Source organism: Danio rerio, chromosome 2 (assembly GCF_052040795.2).
Source record: "Danio rerio strain M-AB ecotype USA chromosome 2, GRCz13ab, whole genome shotgun sequence".
Lineage (NCBI taxonomy): Eukaryota > Metazoa > Chordata > Actinopteri > Cypriniformes > Danionidae > Danio > Danio rerio.
In genome coordinates this window covers 13,927,575-13,949,136 of record NC_141022.1, presented here as the reverse complement: position 1 = coordinate 13,949,136, position 21,562 = coordinate 13,927,575, and the positions used below count along the sequence as shown (strand labels likewise).

The following is a 21,562-nucleotide window of genomic DNA, read 5'->3' as shown; positions in this document are numbered from 1 at the left end:
CAGTGAAGCTCAGGTCAAGGCCTCTAAAGTCAACGGCTGAGGGCCCGAGCAAAATTCCAACACGGAACCCAACAAAGAGACTTTATGCATGAACTTGACAGAGTTCACCCAGAACTGTCACATTCCTACAAGCCATGTGACTACCAGAAAGGGGAAGTGCCGCAGTCAGCCCCAAAAGCCAAGACTGGATAGACCAGCAGAGGGGGGTGAATCCAACTCATGCCGCCCCGCCAGCCAGCATTCCAGCAACGCCCATCAGCAACACAGGGCCAGGACTCCCTCCAATGGGGTCCCCCACGACAGACACCATCTGTCAGCCAAAGACTTTGAACCAGCTGGCCAGGGAAATGCCAACTTTCACCCCAAACCTTGCTGAAGGCGACGGCATGCACCCCTAATTCTAAGACATTGACTTTTACACTTTTACACAGAGGCCAAGTGCCACTCTCTGTGACAAACTGTATCTGCTAAGAATTACTTCGAGCCGTGAGGCAAGAAGTTTCCTGAATCAACAGCGCCGTGCCATCAAAGCAGATTACGAGCCAATGCAAGAGCTCTTACTAGAGTGTTTTACCTGACCCCGTGTCAGAGTAAGGACTGATTGTCGCCATGGGTCTCAGAACAGCCAAGAGACCTCAGAAGCATACTGCAGTCGACTACACCAACCCTACTTCAAGACAGGAAATGAGCCACGGACGGAGGAGGAGTTCACCTTCCAGATCCTCTCTCTCCCAAAAACCTGCTTTCTGTGGTGAGTCCGCACACGGGCAATGCCCTGCCCCCACGCCCTGACCACCCAACAGCGGCAGAGTTTAGCTCATAAAATCTGTTCAAAACAAAGACTGCTTTGAAAGACTGTCAAACACCTACAAGCTACCCTGTCTCAGAATCTCATCCGGAGCTGACTTTAAAAGGCACGTTACTGTTTCCCAGCCGCAAGACTTCCAAACAGTGAGTTAAAGCCTTTCTCCGCCAGCAGAGGACAGCACCGCCAGGAAGGCGCATGTCCCAACACCAGACAGGATGCTCAGAGACACACTGGGACAAGCCACTCACCACAAGCAGCCCAAAAGGAGCCTAACAGCAACCAAGGAATGAACAACCTGCAGTAGCTAGGAGCTCAAGCAACCAGCATCCAGCTAGTTACACGCCAGAGAAAGCCAAAGGTGAAAACCTGACACCAAACAACGGCACGGTGGCGTCATGAGCAGCAGAACTGCTAAAAAGCTTGAAGGGGCCCTACAGGAAGTCAAGCCAGACTCCTTATGACTAGAGGGGGGTCCAAAACCATTTACCCCCCCTGAACACCTGCTTTCTGCTCCATCCCCGCAGAGTACTGCGAGTCCAACACAAGCTAAAGACTATGTATCTAACTGCAGCATCACGCTTCCCCCAAGAAGCAGCCAGTGCCACCATGCTTGCAACCTCAGGTACCAGGAAACACTGGTCTGGTTGTCTGTTTACCTCCTGAGCCACAGCCCACCAACCAGCCACACCTGCGTACAAACAACTGCTCAGGCCCCTGCACTTCAACTCTTGGGGAACCTGACCAAAATGGCGTGGCAACAACGCGCTACTTGGCTGTAACCGTGGAGATGAAAGAAAGATGAAAAACGCGCGTCAGCACGGGAGCAGACCTCACAATAATGTCATCTTTCCTGTTTGAGTAACTCAAAGCAAGAGCTCAGAGACTAAAACAAACACTTAATTGCCAACCAGGCAGGCTAATTGTGCAAATCATACAGCCCAACTGAGGTTCAACTCACATACATCGCTCCCATTCAAGTAACTACTGTCCCATGACTGCAGTGCACCCCGTGTACCCGTCGCCAATGGGCCTGCTGCTGAATGGTAAAAATCCGCTGCGTACGTGTGAACCTCTTTCGAACTTTGAACCCCTTTAAAATCTGGGCCCAAGTGCGAGAACTCTCTCACAGCCGTCAGGTCAACCCCAACAGACTGTCAGGTCACAGAGGTCGCGGGAAACTGCTGGAACCCGCGAGAACCCAAACTCAACAACATAGAGGGGGTCAAGGTCGCTACTCTGCAGCCTTCAAACCAGCTAGAAACCCCAACGCTTGCTGCCCCAGGCCTCAAAGGGCTTAATGTTGTATAACCGGACTGTGAATGACACTGTACTTGCACTGTGAGCAGACAACCCAGCAGCCATCAGCCTCGCACTGTGCGACACTCCGCCTGAACACACCCCCAGACCTGTGTTCAACTAACAAGCATACACACTACTGTCCAAATGATGAACTCTCACACATGACAACTGCCAACAGCATTTGCACATTGAACTTGAATCGGAACAGCGGATGGTTGACCCATCCCATCCTAACTCTCACGGCCCCGCCGCACGATGTTTACATCAGAGCTAATAGCCTGATACATCTTCAGGCATATATATAGACACCTTTAACGACTGGTGATAGGCACCCACACTTCTCACAGCCAACAACAATGGCTGTCACCCTCAAGAAGCCCCACTCAGGCCAGACCATGCCAGAGGCCTGCTCTGTCATCATCAAACAAGACTCTGTGGTGCCAGCCTATACAAACTGGTGCTCTATATGGCTCTCCATATGAAAGGCCGAACTCTAAACCACACCTTGGGTTTTCCTTCCAACCAACAACAGAAGGCATAAAACTGGGCCTCAACCTGGAAGCCATACACTAAATTGAACTGTCCTCATGAACAGTATATGTCTTGTGTAATAGCTGCATGGCAACTGACATAAAAATCCCCAAAGACTACCTACTGGGACGATTGGTCAGCTACGAGTTCCATGACTTTGAACTCTTGGGCCAATTAGTGGCCTCACCCTACATGCAACGACACCAGAGGGGAGCTTAGAAAACACAGACTATACTGTTCCATTCCAGCTCGCCACACTCACGTCTGTCTTACCAGTAAACAAAGAACCGGTAGGCAGAAGTGAGCTCACAGAGGACTAACTCCTTGCCGTGTGCCCAGCCACTCGTCACCCCATCACTAACATGGATGAATACAGGGCACTTTCCTCAACAGAACAGACATGCTGAGGCCACGCAGGATGAGGCCACCTGACAAACGTCAGCACATCCTTGTAACAAAGGTTCTTTGTGTGGGAAGAAGAAGACAGGGTCGGCGTTGAGGTAAGTAATAGATATTTTTATTTTCAGTCACAACTGCAAGCTCAGCTCCCACTATGTGGCCGTCGTTCAGCTCTCTCTCCCGACTGTTCCTCCCGTTCTCCTTAAGACGGGTGTCTCTCCGGTCCAATCACTAGAATAAACAGGTGTTGCTTATTATTTCGGATTGGCCTGCTGATTAGCCGCCGGGCTCTGAGCATGCTCTCCCCCCTTTATTGGGTATTCGATCATGCTTACCTCTCCACATACCCCCACCGCTCGCCTCAGGCCGGGGAGCCGTCCGGCCTGCAGCCCAGCCCCCCTACCCCCCCCCCCCCCCCGCTCTGGAGAGGAAGTCGGCTACAGCCATATGCGCCCCCGGTCTGTGGATCACCTTGAATTTAAAAGGCTGTAATGCTAGATACCAACGGGTGATCCGCGCGTTGGTATCCTTCATACGGTGGAGCCACTGGAGAGGAGCATGATCTGAACAGAGGACGAATTCCCTACCCAGGAGGTAATAGCGAAGAGTAAGAACGGACCACCTGATCGCCAAACATTCCTTCTCTATGGTGCTGTACTTAGCCTCACTTTTACTTAGCTTGCGGCTAATGTACAGCACCGGCCGTTCCGCTCCTGCCACCTCCTGGGAGAGAACCGCCCCCAGACCCCGATCGGATGCGTCAGTCTGTAAAATAAAGGGGAGAGCAAAATCAGGAGCGTGCAATAGCGGCCCCCCACAAAGTATAGATTTTACCTTTGAGAAGGCCTGTTGGCACTGCTCCGACCATTGGACGGTATCCGATCCCTCCTTTTTAGTGAGATCAGTCAATGGGCTGACAAGGGCCGAATAATTAGGAACAAACCGCCTATAATATCCTGCCAGCCCCAAAAACTGTCTCACCTCCTTTTTGGTCTTGGGTCTCGGACAGGTTGCAATGGCTGCAGTCTTATCAATTTGGGGCTGCACCTGCCCGTGACCTAAGTGGAAGCCCAGATACCTTACCTCCACTCGCCCAATTGCGCACTTCCGTGGGTTGGCCGTGAGCCCGGCCCGTCTGGAACGTCGCCGGCGCCCCGAACAGCCCGAACGTAAGCGTCACAAATTGGTGCAATCCAAACGGCGTAGTGAAGGCTGTTTTTTCGCGGGATATTGTAGATAAGGGGATCTGCCAATAGCCCTTAGTTAAATCCAATGTCGAGTAATATAGAGCAGCACCTAACCGGTCGAGCAACTCGTCAATACGCGGCATTGGATAAGCGTCGAATTTCGACACAGCATTCACCTTGCGATAATCCACACAGAACCGGACCGAGCCGTCCGTCTTAGGTACCAAGACAATCGGGCTGGCCCAGTCACTGTGGGATTCTTCTACTACTCCCATTTTCAACATATTATTCAATTCTTCCTGAATCACTTTTTTCTTGTGTTCAGGTAGGCGATACGGCCGGGTCCTAACGACCACGCCCGGTTCGGTCTCGATATGGTGCTGAATCAGGTTAGTACGACCGGGCAGGGGCGAAAACACGTCAGAGTATTCACGTTGGAGGTGCCGGATGTCGAGGAGCTGGCTCACTGAGAGCTGATCGCCCCCGTTGACCAGAGCGCTCGGCCGTTCTCGGCCGGAGCTCTCCGGCCCCAGGTCATCCTCGTTAGTAACAAGCGTAGCCAGCGCCACATCCTCCGGCTCCCTCCACTGCTTAAGCAGATTAATGTGATAAATCTGACGCGAGTTAGCCCTGTCCGAACAAACCACCTCGTAATCGAGATCACTGACTCGTCGTGTGACCACAAACGGCCCTTGCCACTTGCCGAGTAATTTAGAGCTGGAAGTGGGTAGCAGTACAAGTACTTTATCTCCCTGTGAAAATTTACGGAGTTTAGTGCCCTTATCATATCGCCTGCGTTGGTCATCCTGAGCCTTAAGCAAATTCTCTGTAGAGAGCCGCCCCAGTGTGTGGAGTTTTGCTCTAAGGTCCAGGATATATAGAATTTCATTCTTACTATTAGAAGGCTCGTCCTCCCAAGCCTCTCTAACAACATCCAAAACCCCTCTGGGCTGTCTGCCGTAGAGAAGCTCGAAGGGGGAAAACCCCGTGGAGGCTTGGGGAACCTCTCGCACAGCGAATAATAAGGGCTCCAACCACTTATCCCAATTTTTCGCGTCCTCGTGAACGAATTTACGGATCATTGATTTAAACGTGCGATTAAATCTTTCCACCAGCCCGTCTGTTTGTGGGTGATTCGCTGGTGCGAATAGATTTAATGCCCAATAATCCATAAAGCTCGCGCATCGTGCGTGACATGAACGCGGTGCCTTGATCAGTGAGAATCTCCTTGGGGATTCCCACACGGGAGATGATGCGAAACAGCGCCTCCGCAACGCTCTTTGCTGAGATATTACGGAGCGCGACTGCTTCCGGGTATCGGGTTGCATAATCCACCAGAACTAATGCAAACCGATGCCCGCGTGTGGATCGCTCTAATGGCCCGATGAGATCCATACCAATTCTCTCGAAGGGGATCTCCATAATTGGTAAAGGGCGCAACGGCGCTTTTGGGGTGGCCGGCGGATTTACCAGCTGACATTCACTGCACGCAGCGCACCATCTGCTGACGTCACCGTGAATGCCCGGCCAAAAGAATCGGGTCAAGAGGCGATTTAGTGTGGCCGCCTGACCTAATGTCCGGCCATAGGATTAGAATGAGCCGCCTGAAAAAGCATTTCCCGGCGGCTCTTTGGTACTAATAACTGGGTTGTATCTTCTTTTGTCTGAGCGTCTTGGGTCACTCGATACACCCTATCATTAATAACCGCAAAATACGGATAGGAGAGGGGTCGATCAGGCTGGAGGATTTTCCCATCAATAACTTGCACTCTTTCGAGTGCATGTTTTAGTGTATCATCACACGACTGCTCCAGGGGAAAGTCTTTACACCGGGAAATTCCCAGCCCTTCCCCTGAGTCAGCGCGTGACGTCACTGCTTGGGATTCCCCCAGCTGAGCGACACGTCCCCTATCCGGCGATTTCTTCTTCCAAGAAACACCCGCACATAAAACTCCCAATAATCTATTGAATCCAGGCCAATTAGTTCCCAGAATTAGCGGGTGTTTGAGGTGCGGGTTAACCGCTACCTCCACTCTATGCTTTTTCCCCCGAAATTGAATGTCTATTGCCGTTAGCGGGTAGTGAATTACATCCCCGTGTACACACCTTACCCTTACCGTGCGGCTCATATCCAAAGCCGGGTCTTGAAGCAAGCTTTGGTGGATGGAGGTCTGATTACACCCCGAATCCACCAAAGCTTGATATGTACCCCCTTTAATACTCACAGGTATCCGGTATAGCCCGTCGCGACCGGGGGCGACTGCTGGCACATCGGGCAGGCGGACCAATGCACCCACCTCCATCAAGGAGCAGTTCTCTGGTGCATGATCCGCCCCCCCGCAATGCCAACATGCCGGCCCAGACCTTCCCGTTATACCCCCGAGGGCAGCAGGACCAACTGATTGGGCCGGAGAGAGACCCGTCATAGCTGTAGGCCCGCCCATGCCACGTGTCTCCCCGTCTCTATCCCGATAGGTGCCCCAGCGATGCGTGCTGCGCTGGGGCTCCGGGCCTGGGATCCGCCTCCTGGGAGTCGGTATGGGCGGTCCCCTCGATCTGGGCCTGGGGATAGGAGGAGAGAGAGAAAGAGGAGGGACAGGGGGAGAGAGAGAGGTTACTTTGCCAACCCTGGACCTCGCTACCAGGTGATCCTCCGCCAGCTGGATGGTTGTTTCCAGATCGTCTGGTCGGTGGCACTGGACCCACTCCGATGTTCGGGAGGGAAGGCGGGCGATGAACTGTTCCAGTACCACAGCGTCGACGATCTGATCGATGGTCCGGTCATCCTGCACCAGCCATCTGCGGCAGGCGTCACGGAGCTGCTGGGCGAATATGAAGGGCCGACCGCTTTCCTCCTGCTTCAGCTACCGGAAGCGCTGGCATTGTTCCTCCGGATTGTGGCCGGCCCGCTGAAGTATGGCTCGTTTCAGGTGCGCATAATTCAGGAGATCCTCAGCCGGTAGCTGCTGTGCGGCGGTCTGGGCTTCGCCCGACAGCAGCGGGATGACTCTCACCGGCCAATCGGCCCGGGGCCACCCACACGCTCCTGCCATCTTCTCAAACAAGTCTAAGAAGACTTCCGGGTCATCTTGCGGCCCCATTTTGTGTAGTGTGATGGGAGGGTGGGTGGCTGATGTTGATCCGGGCTGGATCCCCTGCTTCAGTATGCTCCGAACGAGCTCGCGGTCCTCGCGCTGGGCCTCCACCAGGACCTTAAAGCGCTCCTCCTGCTCAGCTCGTATGTCCAGGATCTCCTGGTGCTGTTCACGGTGGAGGACCGCGAGCGCCTGGATCACTTCTGCAAACGGACTGGTTGACGGAGTGGTCATCTTAGCGGCGAGGTCTCTTCTTCTTCCCCGGATTTCGGCACCACTGTAACAAAGGTTCTTTGTGTGGGAAGAAGAAGACAGGGTCGGCGTTGAGGTAAGTAACAGATATTTTTATTTTCAGTCACAACTGCAAGCTCAGCTCCCACTATGTGGCCGTCGTTCAGCTCTCTCTCCCGACTGTTCCTCCCGTTCTCCTTAAGACGGATGTCTCTCCGGTCCAATCACTAGAATAAACAGGTGTTGCTTATTATTTCGGATTGGCCTGCTGATTAGCCGCCGGGCTCTGAGCATGCTCTCCCCCCTTTATTGGGTATTCGATCATGCTTACCTCTCCACAATCCTGTATAACTACCACGGTGCCCTCACTAAAGACTCTTTAGACTGCAAGTCCCACTGATCTTCACATGGAAATATCCAACTCCATGCTGGAAAAAGGACATCGGGCTACGCAACAAAACCTGCTCGGCACCCATCTGGCCCGTCCTCAAGCCCAGGGTCGAAGGGTGCCTGACCATAGAAAGCTATGCCATTGTCACGAGGGCCAACGACACCACTGGAACAGGAAGTGCCCAGAATTCAAGGACCAACCATCTCCTCAACGCTTGATGTGGTCCCCGCCTTCTGGACAATACCTGTGCATCCAAATGACCAGCATAAGCTAGCTTTCACCTTGAACAACAGACACTAAACGATCATGAGGTGCCCCATCGGCTAGGCCAACTCACCAGCCGAAAGCAACACCCTCCTGAACAAAGCATATCCCGATGCTTATGTTAGAGGCAACCTCATCTACGTTGATGACATCCTTAATGAAAGTACCACCGTGTCTGGCCACTCAAAGGAGATAGACCATGGCCTACAACAGTTGACTGTGGCTAGTGCAAAGACTACCGCCTAGCAAGGTCTCTGTACTGAGCGGCTCCCTAAGGGGGTGCAACTACTCCAGACACGTCATTAAGAACTGTTCAAAGACTTCTCGACCCGTGACCACCCTGTCAAAAAGGGCTGTCCTTCTGTTTGACGGAAGGTCAACAGCTGGCCACGATTGAAGTGAGACAACGTCTAGGCATATGCAAGTAAGACACTCCTTGCGCCAGAAGGCAAATACTAAGACTGTGTAACAACATCGCTCTGCACGGTGGGTGCCATTTCAACAGCTATTCTCCAACTTCTTTGGAGCACTAAAACCATCATAGACACCTGCCACCAACCTGTCACGTTACTGAACAGTCAGCACATCCGGGATGGCATAAAGACTAATGCCAGTACGGCCATGCGGCCGATGGCCCCCTAGGGCCACTGTATTGACACTTGTTACACCTTAAGCCACAAATCCACGCTGGGTAACAGCATAGCTGTTTACCAAGACTGTACAACTGACAGACAATTGGCAACGCTGTAGAGGAGGAACCCCAGCCACCTCTGCCAACCTGTCATTCAAGTACTCCCAAGTACTGGGATGAGAATGCGTGCCAAGGTATGACCACAACCTGTGTCGATGGATGCTCCCACAACCACCGCAGTATGCAGAAATGGCAGTCACCATTGTAACCCTTCAAAGCACAGCAGCCCATGACATCAGAGTGCACTTAGCTGCAGACTCCAACTTGCTAGACTCTGTTTCACGTTCCACCTCCCAGGGGGGAAACAAAAGGCTTCAGAACTGCCCACCACAAGCCCGTGAAACGTCAACACTTTTTCTTCTTCCCAAGTAGGCGACCACAACACTGACAACCACATCATGGTCGTCTACAGAAGGAGATAAGAACAGTTCAAACTTTCAGGCACTGACAAGGACCTGAATGACTGGACCGATGCCCTTACCAAGAAGGTGCATCACACGGTGGACCATGGTCACCACCCAACCAAAACCCCGAGATCTGGCAGCTGTAACCGGCAGCCAACAACCCTGCCTAGCCTAGCTGCCACATCCAATCTCACCAGCCCGACAAATTTCGCAAACGACATTGCGACCACGTAGGCATCTGACTCCTCACGTCAGACCAGTTTTATTTTTTACTTTTACTTTGTCTCTTGTTTTGTTAGTTTTCCACCACTCACCCCACCTACCACCCGATCCTTCTGTCTGACCTCAGCTTCAACACAGATGTCACTCAACACCTCCGTCATCTTAAAAAACAGGTGCGTGTGAATCCTTTTTGGGTTGTCCCTGAAGACCCCACGACACCACAGTTCGTGCTGCCTCAGAGCCAGAGGGGGGTAATGCTAATGTACTTACCCTGCACACAGCAAAACATGCCCAGGGCGCTGATTCACCGAGCACCACAGCAACAGAGAAACCATCCTCTCATGATCAGACACCCAGATGGATCGGGCTGGACACTTCCATGGGCTCACAAGGAGCAACAATTTTTTTTTTTTTTGTGTGTTTTTCCCTCCTTCGCTTTCTCTTCCCCTTGAACTCATATGCCAGTACACCAAATGGGTAGAGTGTCTCTCAGCACCGACGACACAGCCCAGACCACGGCATATCTTCTGATGATGTAAACAACTTGGACAGAGGCACCCACCCTGCACTACCAACATCACACAGGAAGGGCAAAGACTCCTGGTTGTATACGCTCAGCTGCATAGCAGCCAACCCTCAAACCTACGTATCACAACCAGAGTAACAAACACTGGGCCACAAGCCAGGAAAGTAGGTAGAGACCCTGCAACCGGTGTCACCGTGGAATGCCCAGCCAAGCACAGTCATCACAGACACTACCTACTCTCTCCCCTGTTCCCTCTCTCCTCTCTCTTCCTTTTCTACACAGGATACAGCCACGATCCTGTACCTCAGTCTCACCAGAAGACCACTGCAACCTCACAACTATACTCCTCTATCACTCATCTCTGGAAAACTGCGGAACAACTACCACTCCGTGCCTCCCGACAACAGGTAAGCACACATTAACAAGGGCCTCGCCATTCAATAAGATGCAAGCACCAGTGAACAAGTGCACCGCCGTACTCCCACGAGCCTTTCAGCGGAAAGCTGGGAAAGGAAAGGAACGCCAAGGAGCTGCACCCACGTTGATCGAAATGAAACTCCGTCCAGCTGACTCAGGAACGGACATCGAGGGGCCCTCACTTCCTGCCCAACCAACAAGTTAAGTTAGATCCCAACCAACCGGGTTTTCTCCGAACCACGTTGTTTGGGAAGAGGGGGACTGTAACATATTGTAACCTGCATTCTGGAGATAAACATTCCATTTAACATTCCAGAAAACAATCTGGGTGAATCGCCAGGACAATAAAATCACTTGGCGACGAAAAGTCTGGCTTAGTAATCCGTGGTGACATGTTAACAAGTCTGGGAGACTTTACAGAACCACTCTCTGCCTACTTCAAAAGAACATGACAGATAAGATAATGAAGAAAAAAAAAAAACCTCTTTAGCCAACGTTCTGCTCACAGACAAGACATTCCTCAAAATTAAACAAAGACATTTAGAACCCAAATCTCTTATTTAATTTCATTTAACTTTTGTAATGTGTACAATCCCTGATATAGACTATACACATTCGTACTTTCAGGCCTTTTTAAAAGCATCAATGATGTAAGGATATGGGAACTATGTTAATGTACCTTTAATGTGATGTACTTGTAGAGTGTTTGGTGTCAATAGAATGCCCTCGACATTTTATAACACATGATGCATAGATCGAGACCATAACTCGCATTGCTTTATTCTTTAAAGCTCTGTATTAAATGCCTGTCCGCATGCTTTAGGCGGGTGCTCAAATTTGCATACGCACAGCCCAGAGACAAAGGAAGGTTCGCGCGCAAACTTTCCCCTGAAATCATTGGTCAGAATGCTGTACGGGTTGTCACGTGACCCGCAGGTATAAGCACACTTCCCCCCAAACATCTGGGCAGAAAGAGAACGTCCCAAAAAGGAACATCATTGACGGTGGTCCCTTTAAGGGCCACACGGCTCTTCACAGCCGCATGGACTTTCCCGCCACGTTTTCTTTATTTTCCGGCAAAGTAAATTCAGTTTAAAGTTTGCGATCGTGTTCGTCCGAACTGCATTACAAACTCCACGCATCAAAGGACATCAAGAGTAGTTTTCATCACGACGGAAGAGAGATGCATAAAAGAGACCACCAGACATGAAAAACCAGGTGATTTTAGTTATGCGATTAAGCTGTGCCCCTTTTATCAAAAATGTGTTTTTTATAACCTTGGTGGTCCTTAACGGTGCGGGTGGAACTGAAAGTTTTGTCACTCTTTCATCTGAAATCTCTATCTCCTAGCTTTACTATTTCTCTTTGCTGTTACATGTTCTATAGACCCGATATCTCCACGTGGTTTACCTTTGTTTTGTGTTAAATGTATGTTTGTGCGTTTGTTTGTTCGTTACGTCTGACTAGTCAATAAATTCCATTATAATCAAATGAATTGTATTATTTGCCTCACGAGAAAATGTCACTGAAATACAGATTCCCCTGCCTAGCTATTATAAGTTGTTTAAAACTTTTGAATGATTAATCTACTTCACAAGAAGTAGCAATTAAATTCCCTTTTTCTAAATGAATAGATTACCGTGTCCGCTCTGAAGAGCGGCGGCTCTGCTTGTGTTCGTTTGGTCAAATTAACAATAAATTAATCCGGAATATTAATGATTAATAATAATTCGTTATTGTTGATAATTAATATTCATAATCTGGGAATCCGCTCGGTCGCGCGAGCATGATCATTTACAATCATATGTTTGTTGGACCAAATTGACAGAAGCTTAAGCCGGAATATTAATAATTAAGAATAAACCGTTATTGTTGATTTATTAATATTCATCAAATGAGCTAATTTCATGTTACAATAATGTATTCATACTGCAATGCATGTTGGAATTTTTGTACTTTGCCACACCCAGCAAGTGTAAGGTGTAGGCCAGATCTGGGCCAGAATAAAAGCAAACTGTGGCCCAGAACAGGGGCGTTGCTAGGGTCGAAAGGGATAAGGGGCTTAGCCCCAAAGAAGTTGCCACCCAAATGACAATTTAATTACCCGACACAAAGGCTGCGTTAAGTGGAATGTTTGTGATGTATGTGGTAATTTTCAGTACTTAGATAACAAAATAAACGTTATACAACATATTTTTATTTAAGTGCAACATATTCCAAGAGATCAGGGGCTTTTGACGATACATCATGAGCTTAAGCCCCCAAAGCAAAGACACCATCCCCCCGCAATGCCACTGGCCCAGAATATGGTCAGTTCTGGTTCATTCGGTTGAATTCTGTCTGATATGTGATATTGCTATGGCTTAATTGTGGCCCGGATCTGGCAAACAGGACAGGCTAGATGTAAGTGTCTGATTATGAAGTGAACGTGGGAGCCAATTTACTTGAGGCTACCCTGAGAGGCAGGTCCTTGGTAGAGAGCCACACCCTTTGTCCACTTACATAGCGGGGGGTGGGGGGGGATCGGAGTCCGATGACTGTCAGCTGCTGGGACTGGTAGAGTATTATGAGCATTATCTACCCAGGACAGTTGTTGACAGCAGGAGCTAGGATTTTGCCAGGCAGTGGAAAGTGCATTCTAAATCCTGGTTTGCCCGCTCAGACTGCCCATTGGTCTGAGGATGAAATCCCGACAACAGACTCTTAGAGGCCCTGATCTGTCGACAGAATTCCTTCCAGAACAGGGAGACAAACTGGGGACCCCTATCAGAAACCATGTTGACCGGAAGACCATGAATCTAAAAAATGTGGTCCACCACCACCTGAGGAGTCTACTTGACTGAGGGCAATTTAGGAAGAGGAATGAAGTGGGCCGCAGCCAGCGATCTCCGAATCCCTGGATGACAGACCAATTTGGATGAGAGTCCCCACTGGATGACCTGTGAACGCAGAGCAGAAGGAACAGATAATTTGCCTGCTGGAACTCTCTGAGGGGGTTGGCACTCTCGTAAGGCCCTAAGAACCAGACTCTCTATTTTCCAAAAGAGGGAGGCCACCACCATGCCCCTTGGCAGGTTTGTGTTCTTTGAACCCCCCCTCTCCAGATCCTCAAACAGGCCTGTACAAGAGATCAAAATTAAACCGGCTGAAGGAGAGAGACCAGCAGGCTTGTCTTGCATTAACCCTCTTGGCAGAATTTATGTATTCCAGGTTCTTGTGGTCTGTTCAGACCACAAAAGCCTGCTCTGCTCTCTCCAGCCAGTGGCGCCACTCACCCAAACCGAGCCTGACTGCCAACAACTCCCGGTTGCCTATATCATAGTTTCGCTCTGTGGGGGTCAAGCGGTATTAGAAGAAATCACAGGGGTTTATTTTCCTATCCTGAAGAGATCGTTGTAATAAGACTGCACCTACTCCAACCTCAGAAGCATCTATCTCGACTATGAACTGCTGTTTAGGATCTGGAATAGATAAGACAGGGGCAGAATTAAAATGGGACTTAAGTTTATCAAAGGCCTCCTTAGCCTTATCCCCCCACCTGAACAGTACCTTGGAAGAGGTGAGTGCTGTTAAGTGTGCAGCAATCTGGCCAAAGTTCCTAATGAAATGCCGATAAAAGTTGGCGAATCCCAGGAACTGCTGCAGCGCCTTACGAGAGTCAGGAGTTGGCCACTGGGCAACCTTCCTAGGATTCGAAGCATCAGCACTGATCTCACCCACCGAAATTAAAAACCCCAGGAATGATACTGACTGGGTGTGGAAGATGGACTTCTCCGCCTTAACAAACAGTTGGTTCTCTAAAAGTTGTTGCAGCACCTGGCGAACACGCGTAGTGTGTACCTGTAGAGAGAGAGAGAGAATATTAGAATATCATCCAGGAACAAGAAGACAAACTGTTTTACCATGTCTCTCAACACATCATTAACTGGGGCCTGAAAGACAGCCAGGGCGTTGGTCAGACCAAAAGGACGAACTCGATAATCAGTGCCCCGTGGGTGTGTTGAAGGCTGTCTTTCACTCATCCCCCTCCCAAATGCGAACCAAATGATAAGCATTACGGAGGTCCAAATTGATGAAGACATGGGCTCCCTGCAAGAGTTCAAAGGCTGAGGACATAAGAGGTAAGGGGTATCTGTTCTTAATGGTGATGTGATTCAGCCCTCGATAACCAATACAGGGACGGAGGGAGCCATCCTTCTTCTTGACGAAGAAGAACCCAGCTCCCGCTGGGAAAGGGGAGGAACGGATAAGGCCAGCTTTAAGGGATTAATTAATATACTTGTCCATGGCCTCTTTTTCAGGAAGGGACAGGGAATACAAATGTCCCTTAGGCGGAGAAGTGCCTAAGAGGAACTCAATGGCACAATCGTAAGGTCAATGCAGAGGCAAGGTGGTGGCCCAGGACTTGCTGAAGACTAGGTGCAGGTTGAGGTACTCTGCCGGAACCCCGATCAGATCCACTGACTCAGTCAAGGGCAACGAACACAAAATTTCCAAAAGAAAATGTATTTATTAATTATGAATAAAGTTACAAATTAAAGCATTTGAATAAATTAAAATCAAATCTAGACTTAAAGCAAACAAACATAACCAAATCAAACAAACAAACAAACGAAGAGAAAAAGAAAAGCAGACCTCCTTCCTAACACACAAACAGGACTTAAATACACAAAAGACAGGGACTTGTCCATTACGAAAAAAGAAATTAAACATCACAAACTAATACAAAACAACCACCAAACATAGTTAAATGATACACTTAAAATTAATTAACCAATATATAAACAAATTAGCAATTCAAATACTACTAATAAACAAAAATAAAGAAATAAACATTCAAACAACCCCCTCAGCCAATTTGTATTTTGGTTTAGTCAGGCGGAACAAAATGTCGGCAAATGTTGCCAGCCGGTCCCTTAGAGCAACCGGACCTCCATCTGGAGCACTAAGCCATGCCATCCTGGATCCCACAAGTAACTTAAACTCAAATAAATAAATGTCTATAAACCTTGTCAAAAGAACTAGAAAGTTTGCACTCCATACTAGTAACTTATGACATGAAATTATTGAAAATGGAAATAAAAATGTGAAGTGTATTAAACTGTGTCTGTCCTTATTGTGTAGAATCTGTAACTAATAACAAATACTGAATTAGGAATCATAAAGTGTGGTTGTGTGTGTGTGTGTGTATATATACCCATGTTTAATGTGGGGACACATTGGTGGCCATCACAAGTACCATCCAGGGAATGATTAGCAATAGGTTCAGCAAGAGGGATGGTCGGGATTCCCCACTGGGCGGCCACAGAGTGGTCCATATAATTTTCCTCTGACCCGGAGTCAATAAGAGCAGAACAGGAAAAGCCTTTATACTGAACCATATCAGGAAGGAGGGTGCGAGATAAGGGGGGAAGAGAAAGGTATAGTGCCCACCAGGATCCCTCGTTTCACTGGTGAGCCTTGGCTTTTACTGGGCACTTCTCAGCAAAATGTGCTGGCTTGCCACAGTATAGACATAGACCCTGTTCCACTCGCTGTTGTTTCTCCTGAGACGTGAGATGGAGACGTCCCACCTCCATTGGTTCAGGATCCAATGCAAGTGGGAAGAGTAGTGGTGGAAAGGGAACAAGGGTTCTCCCTTCTGGCTGAAGAGAGAAACAGTCTTCGATGGTCTTGATGGTGGAGACAGCCCGAAGCGCCAAATTCGTGAGGCTGTCAAAGTCTTGTGGTAGGTCATGGGTCGCCAGTTCATCCTGGATGTCTTTCCCTAGTCCTGCCCGGAAAATGGCATGACAGGCTCCCTCATTCAAATCACACGAGGCCGCCAGCATCTTAAATTTAATAGCATACTCCGTGACAGACTGACCTCTCTGACGAAGACGCGCTAGTTGGTCTGCCGTCTTCTGGCCCCAGGCAGATTGGTCAATGAGTCTGATCATCTCATGATGGAGATTCCTGAAGGAGAAACAGCATGGTGTTCTTTCCTCCCAGATGGACGTTCCCCAGTCACGAGCTCTACCCGTGAGAAGGTAAGTATGAAGGCCACTCTAGTCTCCTTTGTGGCATAAGTGCGTGGCTGGAGGGCAAAGACAACTGAGCACTGGGACAAAAATGCCTGGCATAAACTGGGATCCCCATCATAGGTGGGGGGATTTGAGGCTGGCGAGAGTGAGATGAGGCCGGCTGGATAGAGACGGAGAGTCAGATGGGCAGCGATACAAAATTAGACGGAAACAGGCTTGAAGGAAAAGAGAGTACAACAACTTTAAGTTATATCAACAAGATGACACCAGACACAACAAAAACTCCCTGACTTAAAAGGAACAGGACTAGACCGGGAGATCGCAAGACATGCAGGAAGGGGGAAACAATGATCTGACACATAACTATGATCAAGGGAGGATTAAATAGGGAGAGAAATCAAGGAAAACAGGTGAGTGAAATTAGCTTGATAGACTAATGGAAAGTATTTTGAGCGGATGGGTGAGGAAGCAAGAAGAAAACAATGCATGAAGTGAGTGATCAAAACAAAACGAATAAAAGGGAAAGACTAACAAACACAACAAGGAATGAACCGGTAATCAGACCGAGGATCTGACATTTTGTTATAAAAATGGCTGTGTTATTACATGTTTTACATTTTTTAAGCATTGTGGTGTGACTGTCTCAAGCATAGTCCAATAAATGAATCTTATAAATTACAAATAATAAAGTTGTCAAATAATTTAGAAATACCTCAGGCCTAATTTTAAATGTGGCTATTTTAGTAAATCACGATCCTTATCCATATATTTCTGAAAAACATACAGTAGGAACTTGATACATTTTGTAAATGAAAACCATGTTCTCTGGTTTGACACTATATGTTAATTTTAAATCTGCAATTCTACAGAAAACTTCAATTAGTTGTAGGACCCCATTGAATTATTTGAAGATGTCATTCCTGTCAAAAAAATGAGATTCAATAAAATAAATTTAAGTTGCCTCTGCCTCCATGAAATGACTGATTCATGGTGGTTTCTTTGAGGTAATATAAAGCAAATCAAAAAGCAGCATGTTGAATTTTAACGGATGGACACGTGCTTATGCACACAAGAACAGATACACTGGGGGCATTATTTGTTCACCATGTGCCTTCAACTTCAAAGACGTCCCAAAGCATGTCACTTCTCCAATCCATCATCCTTCTAAATGCCATGCATGTAAAAATTACTCCCACAGGCCAGCTTTCCCATCAAACTCAGACTCAGATCTCAGCTCACGCCGTTCTTCAAAAAGACACAGTTGAATCCGTGAAAATCATGATGTGGTTAAACAAATGGTGACTGAAAGTGCAGCAGGCAGACTTAGGAAAGAGAAGCAGTACCCCGAGGAGTGACTTCTTCCCACTTGATCCGCCTCCTATTCCCTGAGCTCCATATCTCCCTTTTTCCCTGTCTTCATGCATATGGAAGACATGGCATGCTTTAACTAGAAAAGGAATTGAAAATCACAACCAGATGCTGGTGTGAGCGACATGCCACGTTATATGCTAGTTTTTTTTGTTTTTTGTTTTTTTATTGCCTGAGCGATCAATATTTGTACAACTTTTAATATCAGCTAATAAGAATTTTACATGGTTGCAGGTTGGTACAGACACGTTCACAGAAGACAGCATGTAATATTATTGCTAAGCGCAAGTAACATAGCACAATTAAATGATACAATTCTACTCTATTAGCAACAAGGCAAAAATATGTTAACTAAAAAAAGCTATCGGTTATGCCTTATTAACCATGGAAGACCTTTTATAGTGTTTTAATCTGCCCAAATGCAAAACAGTCATTAACCCCAATTTATTCTACCACCCAGTTAAGGTATTTGAGTATTGCTCTTGTCTTATGCACTAGACATACCATAACTACTATTTTCATTTATAGCACATAATTTTTGCATTGATATGTAATAGCTCTTGTTTAAATACACTATGAACAGCAGCTACGCTAATTATTTTCTTTTTTCGATATTTCCACCTGGGGATACTCATCCCGAGGCCTCTAAAGATATTGCAGCACCATTGATGTGATCTAAGACCTGTGAAGAGATCATGCCAACCACAGAGCACTTACAGAGGTATCCATAATCCTGGATCCGTCTGTATTCGGAGTGTATGCTGTGGTGGTCATGGAGGAGTGGAGAATATGAGACTGATTTCTGAAAGACCCCAGTGACAGACAAGTTTCCGCATTGATCTTGTGGGCAACCTGAAAAACCCTGGTGACCTATTCACACCTGCAGTTCTGTGTTGAACATCCAGTGTTCTTCAGCCTCTGACGCCATGACTGCAGCTCTGCACAAGAAACTTGGCGAGAAGAACAATGGTCGTGCCCAATTGAGCCTGGTTTCTCTGTAGGTTTTTTGATGAAGTTTTGTTCCTTACCATTGTCTTGCTTCATTTGAGACTTGTAGAGCTGCACATCGATGAATTTGCTCTTCAGTGTTTGGACTTTCAGCAATGAAATTTAAACTGCCATGGGCCAGGTTTGATTTAATTAATTATCTTACTTTTTTAAGCTTTTCTCCCCTCTCAGCTGTAGATCCTTTCTATTTGCAATCATTGCTGTGGCACCTGCCTTCACTCGTAGCTGATTAGTGACTCTATAACAACTTCTGTGTTCCCTGTCTCAGTGCCAGATTATTACTCTCTGTGTTGAATGATCACATTATAGTTGCCACCATGCTTCTATCACTAATACAGTTTTTTGTAGTTTGTCTAGTCTAGTTGAGTCCTGTCTTGTGTGCATGTTATTTGTTCCCGGAGTTCACCTGTATTCTGCTCTGGCCGACGACTACCAGCTCTCAAATGTCAACCATGGATCTCCTCCCCAGCCGAGTTGTCATCTCACGCCAGCTCACCTGATCTGTCACCTTCTCTGCGAGCATCCACCTCTCTCTCCAAGCCTTCGTAAACCTCTTCAGTGCTGCGCACCGGCCGATGTTCAGCGTGTGGCAGCCTACCTTTGAGGACTTTAATTTCAATAAAAAGTCTTTATTTTACGCACACCCCAGGTGTGTTGTTTGTTCTGTTACATAAACCAGACTGAACTTCATCTCTGAAAACTGGACTGACACAGTTTCAATAAGAAGTTCTATGTTAAGCTGCATTGACACAATCCATGTTGTGAAAGCGCTATATAAATAAAGATGAATTGAATTGAATACCCCAAGCAATATTTGTAAGGGGTCTTACAGTATGTTACGAATTTATAAAAAATCTCAAATGATCTCGAACCACCTCAATCTGTTCTCTCAGAGCAGTTTCACTGTCAAAAAAACAATTGGACATATACAATAGGTAAAAAAAGTAACAAAATAAATAATTAAAACAACTAAAAATAATAGCCTACAACTGTAAAGAATTGAGTTAAATAAAATAAAAATAAAAACAAACTTCACAGCATGAATTAAATATACAATTATTAAAATCACTTAAAGTTACTTATGGGTGTCACGATCGCCTCACAGCAAGAAGGTCGCTGGTTCGAGCCCAGGCTGCGTCATTTGCCATTTCTGTATGGAGTTTGTATTTTCTCCCTGTCTCCTCGTGGGTTTCCTCCGGTTGCTCCAGTTTCCCCCACAATCCAAAACATGCGGTAAGGTGAATTGAACAAGCTAAATTGGCCGTTGTGTATGTGTGAATGCAAAAGTGTATGGGTCTTTTCCAGTGTTGGGTTGTGGCTGGAAGGGCATTCGCTGTGTAAAACATATGCTGGATAAGTTGACGGTTCATCCCACCGTGGCGATCCCTGATTAATAAAGGGACTAAGCCGAAAAGAGAATGAATGAATGACTAAGTTACTTATTTGGTGACTAATGAATGATTTTATATACTGTATATTTATTAATTTTCCATTGGCTTTGTCCCTTGTTTATCAGGGGTCACCATAGTGAAATGAACTGCCAACTATTCCGACATATGTTTGGCTCAGCAAATGCTTTTCCCGCCAGGAACACTTTAACAACATTCCAAGTGTTCTCTTTATTTTTTGAGCAGTTTATATAGAGTGGAAGTCAGAATTATTAGCTCCCCCCACCCCCTTTTATTTTTATTTGATTTTTAAATATTTCCCCAATGATGTTTAACAGAGCAAGGAAATTTTTAAAGTATGTCTGATAATATTTTGTTTCTTCAGGAAAAAGTCTTATTTGTTTTCTTTTGGCAACAATTAAAGCAGTTTTTAATTTTTTAAACACCATTTTAAGGTAAAATTTATTAGCCGCTTTTAAGCAATTTTTTTTCCAAGACCGTTAAACGATATCTTGCCTAATTACCCTAACCTGATTAGTTAACCTAATTAACCTAGTTAAGCCTTTAAATGTCAATTTTAGCTGTGTAGAAATGTCTTGAAAAATATCTAGTAAAATATTTTCATTGTCATCATGGCAAAGACAAAATAAATCAGATATTAGAAATCAGTTATTAAAATAATTATGTTTAGAAATGTGTGGAAGAAATCTTCCTCTATTAAACAGAAATTGGGGAAAAATAAGCAGGGGGGCGAATAATTCTAGGGGGCTAATAATTTTGACTTAAACTGTATGTCTACATGACATTCCCATATTTGTTAAGGCAATACTGCATGTAGAAATGTTTAATATCTCATGGAGCATATGTTATGAAAATGCTTGTTTTTACACAGCGTTAAAACAATTACATAATATTTGGGAAAGCCTTGAGCAAATTCATACACAGAAAGAAAATGTACAAAAGTTGTCCCTGTGGTAATACCTTTACAAAAAGAATCAATTTAAATAATTAACTTTAAAGACAAAAACAAACAAACAAACAAAAGGTTTAATGTACCATTGTGGAATATATATATTTCATTCATTAATTTTCTTGTCGGCTTAGTCCCTTTATTAATCCGGGGTCACCACAGCGGAATGAATCGCCAACTTATCCAGCAAGTTTCTACGCAGCAGCTGCCCTTCCAGCCGCAACCCATCTCTGGGAAACATCCACACACACATTAACACACACACTCATACACTACGGACAATTTAGCCTACCCAATTCACCTGTTCCGCATGTCTTTGGACAGTGGGGGAAACCGGAGC

General features: G+C 46.8%; 2 protein-coding genes and 1 long non-coding RNA gene across 3 annotated transcripts in view; 1 reads left to right on the top strand and 2 right to left on the bottom strand.

The window, feature by feature from the left end:
- Positions 1–21,562, top strand: part of LOC147846232 (uncharacterized) — an 849,179-nt gene that overhangs the window by 337,218 nt on the left and 490,399 nt on the right. The gene's annotated exons all lie outside the window — the stretch shown is intronic.
- LOC147846239 (uncharacterized) lies at positions 452–10,931 on the bottom strand. Its single transcript, XM_087240544.1, has 2 exons — positions 8,061–10,931; positions 452–7,023 (listed from the first exon to the last, which is right to left on the bottom strand). The coding sequence occupies exon 2, from the start codon at positions 5,550–5,552 to the stop codon at positions 4,068–4,070; it is 1,485 nt and encodes a 494-aa protein (XP_087096670.1). The 5' UTR covers positions 5,553–7,023; positions 8,061–10,931; the 3' UTR covers positions 452–4,067.
- LOC147846238 (uncharacterized) lies at positions 452–11,584 on the bottom strand. Its single transcript, XR_015478312.1, has 2 exons — positions 7,890–11,584; positions 452–3,086 (listed from the first exon to the last, which is right to left on the bottom strand). It is a non-coding gene; the product is annotated as an uncharacterized LOC147846238 (long non-coding RNA).

Coding starts and splice junctions, on each gene's coding strand:
- LOC147846239 (XM_087240544.1), bottom strand. CDS start 5,552: ATGCAACCCGATACCCGGAAGCAGTCGCGCTCCGTAATATCTCAGCAA.